We start from the raw sequence: 3830 nt of genomic DNA, 5'->3' as shown, positions 1-3830 counted from the left end.
TTTTTAAAAGACTTTAATTTGGTAGTACTTTGTGCTTCATAAATCAGATAAATTCTTTTTACACTTCTTATTGATTAAACCAAGGGGGAAAAGAGTTCATCAATGTGTCCAGATTGACCTGAACTCTACCACAGGGCTGTTGATCTTCCACCTTCCTTCTTGGTATATCTCCTTTATTCCCTATGGCTTGTGCTGCGAACTGTAGTCTCTGTAGTCAGGCCAGGAAACGCAGTGGGAGAAGGGCTGATTGTCTTTCTCAGCAAGAGTGAAAGTACCAGTTGCCATTGGCCTGTCAGAGTGTTAGTTTTAAAAAGAAAATATATACTGGCTAGCAGTTATCCTTTTAGTCTGGCCAAGCTCTTGAGTTATTAAAGAAATGGAAGGCCTAGCTTCTGCTCTCAAGGAGCTTGATGCCTTGTTGGAAGATAAGACATATGTAAATAAACAGTTGAAAAGCAACTAAAGGCCTGATAAAGTCAAGTGCTAAGACTGTGTGTGGGAGGATAGACCTTCATGGAGGAAGAGAGCTCTATGTCCTCGTTGGCTTGAATGAAGAATTGGATTAGAAAAAAGGCAAGAAAATGACTTGTAGGTGTGGTTATTACATTCTGAGTACTGTGCTAGGCAATATTTCATCTTACTTTGGTCTCTTAGCAGTCTTAAAAAGCAAATCTGCATATCCATGTTTTACAGATGCGGAAACGGAGACCAGAAGAAGGTATCAAATAGTCCTTTACCTTTATTTTCATGTTTTCATTTTAGAGAAGCACATCAATTCATCATGATTGAAGACAATAAGGATAACAGAGAACATGCTCTAGAAAGGAGCAGAGCAACTCTTATTTTTTCCTTAAAGAATGAGGTTGGAGGACTTCTAAAAGCACTGAAAATCTTTCAGGTAAACACTTTCTATATTGCTGCCTAAGACTCCTGAAAACAAATCCCTAAAATTATAGCTAAAATACAAATTAATGTAAATTATTTAGAGACGGGACACAATAATTTTGTTAAGAACTTAAAATATTGACTAATTCTAAAAATTGGGTAAAGGATAGAAATAATTTAGAAGAGAGGCTTGCTCTACAAGAAGAGGAATGGAGACACGGAGGAGATAAGAGTCACTTAATAGTTTTCAAAAAAGCAAATTTTAAGAAGCCTATGGTATTGTTTTTCATATTGTAAAAGAGCAAAGATTCTGCAGTTATATGCTCCCTATCATCAAAGCATCTGGCAGTCCCATACACCGTCTGTGTAAGGATAAATTGGTACAGTCATAGGGGCAAACAATCTGGTCAGATGTATAATAAGCTTTAATGTGTTCAAACACTTTGACTCAATATAACTGTATGTTAAGGAAATAGGGGTTAGTCAGGTAGGACACAAAAATTTACTAAGTGTGGTATGATAGGATAAGCACTGAGCTGCTAACTGCAATGTTGGTGGTTCAAACCCACCAGCCACTCTTTGGAAATCTTACTTAGCATCATAATGAATTGGAACCAACTAAAGGCACTTAGCAAGAATAACAAAATGTACCAGATGGTGGGAGAAAGAGGAGATTTCCTGCTCCCACAAAGAATTACAGTCTCAGAAACCCTATACAGGGTTGCTATGAGTTGGAACTGGCACTTAACAACAACAATAATATATACCCAACAGGAGACTGGGTTCAATTCCTGGCCAATATTCCACAAGTGCAGCTACTACCCATCTATCAGTGGAAGCTTGCGTGTTGGGGTTATGCTAAATTTACAGACTAAAATAGGTCAAGAGGCCTTCCTCTTTACAGATAAGGGACTGGTGATCTAAGTCTGAAAATGAGCCATTGAGAACCCATGGTTCATTTACCCCTGGAAGGTTTAGGGAACTGGAGTTTGCGTGGACAAGGGGAAGAGGGCTAGGAAAGTGGGAAAGGGAGAGGTGAGAAAGAGAAAGACATGAAGTTCATACCTCAGCCAGCAGCTGCCTTCATTTTGAACTGAAGTCCAGCTGACAAACTGTCTAGCTCCATCTCCCCTGTGCTGCCCTAGGTTGTATGGCCACCATGGGTTCCATCCAGATACCCCTGGTACATTAGTCTTGGGCTACTGATATGAATCAAATGAAGCTGAACTTGATGCTCACAGGTTCTCAGCTGTACCCGACTGGGTACTGCTCCAACTTCTATCATAGTAACATTATTAAAGTCACTTTGCACTGGTGGACTTTATAAAAACTATTTTCAAGTGGCTATATATAAAGAGGACTCCTGGTCTACACTAGGAGGATCAGCACTGGACTTCCAATCACAAGGTCTGTAGTTCAAACCCACCAGCTGCTCCTCAGAACCCCTATACAGGGTTGCTTTGTGTTGGAACCAACTCGAGAGCACATAACAACAATTTATAAAGAATGAGTTAATTTATAAAGAATATGCTTTTTGCAAATAATATGTATTTTTCCATTTAACAATTCATACACATTTTGTTTTATCTCATTGATTGCAATCTCCACAATGTAACATCACTCATCCCTGTGTTTCCTGTTTCCATTCCTCCTTCTTTCTTAATCTTTCTAAATTTTATCCTTGGGTAAATGCTGCTCTTTTGATCTCAAATGGTTGATTATTCTAAGGTGGTCATACCTCACTGCTGTTATTATTCCTCTTATGTTGTTGTTGTTAAGTGCTGTTGAGTTGGTTCCAACTCATAGCGACCCTGTATAGGGGTTCTGAGGAGCGCCTGGTGGATTTGAACTGCCAACCTTGCAGTTCAAACCAAACTTGCTATCCAGTGCTTATCCTACAGAGCCACACCAGGACTCCTCTTCTAGACCTATCTCTTGTTTGGCTGGAAATTGAGCTTGGGGAGAACTGGAGGGTGATCAAGGACCACAGTCTCAGGTTCTTCTGATCTCTACCAGACCAGTAAGCCCAGTCTTTTTTTTTTTTTTTAATGCTTTTGAGTTTAATAGAGTAGATCATCAGTTTTACATCAAAGAAATCACTTATTTTCATCTCAATGAGGTTTTGTCTTTTTAATGCTTTTGAGTTTTGCTCCCCATTTTTCTCCCACTCTATCCAGGACCTTCTAATGTGGTGCCTTTCAGAGTACTTGGTAGTGATGGCTGAGCACCATGTACTTCTGGTCTCAGGGTGGTACAGACTGATGGTCACATGGTTAGTTCCATTGGCTTAATTGTTTCCATGTGTCATTGATTTTCATCTCTCTTCTTCCCTCCAGGCAGGGAGAGACCAATACAATAGTTTCACCTTAGGTGGCCACTCATGAGCTTTTAAGACCCTATAATCACTACTCACCAAAGTAGGATGTAGAACATTGTCTTTGTGGACTGTGTTATGCCAACTGATCATGGTGTCCTTGGAGACTGTGGTCCTAAGCCCCTAGGCCCAGTTACTCATTCCCTCTTTTGTTGTTGTTGTTGTTGTTAAGTACTGTGGAGTCAGTTCGGACTCATAGTGACCCTACACAGGGTTACCGAGGCTATAAATCTTTACAGGAGCAGAAAGCTTCATTTTTCTCCCATGGAACTGTTGGTAGTTTCAAAATGCTGACCTTGAGGTTGGCAGCCCAACTCGTAACCACTATGCTACCAGAGCTCCTTCATTCCCTCTAGGTATCTTATAATGTTCAAGAAGTTTTTATAACTTTTCCTCTCTATGCTTCACTACATTCATGGATATATTTGCAACAAAGGTAAATACCCAATGTACAAATATCCCCTGAATTTTAAAAATAATATATTTTGTGTTGAGTTCTCAGATCCCCTGAGAGTACTTTCTGTTTGTAAATTCTATGATTTCCTCTGCATTTCTTGAGGTACCTTTTAAG

At 39.7% G+C, this 3830-nt stretch overlaps 1 protein-coding gene across 1 annotated transcript in view; it reads left to right on the top strand.

Annotated features, from left to right (window-relative positions):
• Window positions 1–781: 781 nt before the first annotated feature.
• TPH1 (tryptophan hydroxylase 1) overlaps window positions 782–3830 on the top strand; it is a 27607-nt gene continuing 24558 nt past the window's right edge. Inside the window, exon 1 of the mRNA XM_006865800.1 lies at window positions 782–898. Within this exon, the coding sequence (XP_006865862.1) occupies window positions 782–898 (117 nt within the window). The remainder of the gene's footprint in view (window positions 899–3830) is intronic.

The sequence above is a fragment of the Chrysochloris asiatica genome, unplaced genomic scaffold (assembly GCF_000296735.1).
Source record: "Chrysochloris asiatica unplaced genomic scaffold, ChrAsi1.0 scaffold00083, whole genome shotgun sequence".
NCBI lineage: Eukaryota > Metazoa > Chordata > Mammalia > Afrosoricida > Chrysochloridae > Chrysochloris > Chrysochloris asiatica.
The sequence above is the reverse complement of the archived record's forward strand: the minus strand, read 5'-3'. Positions and strand labels throughout refer to the sequence as shown.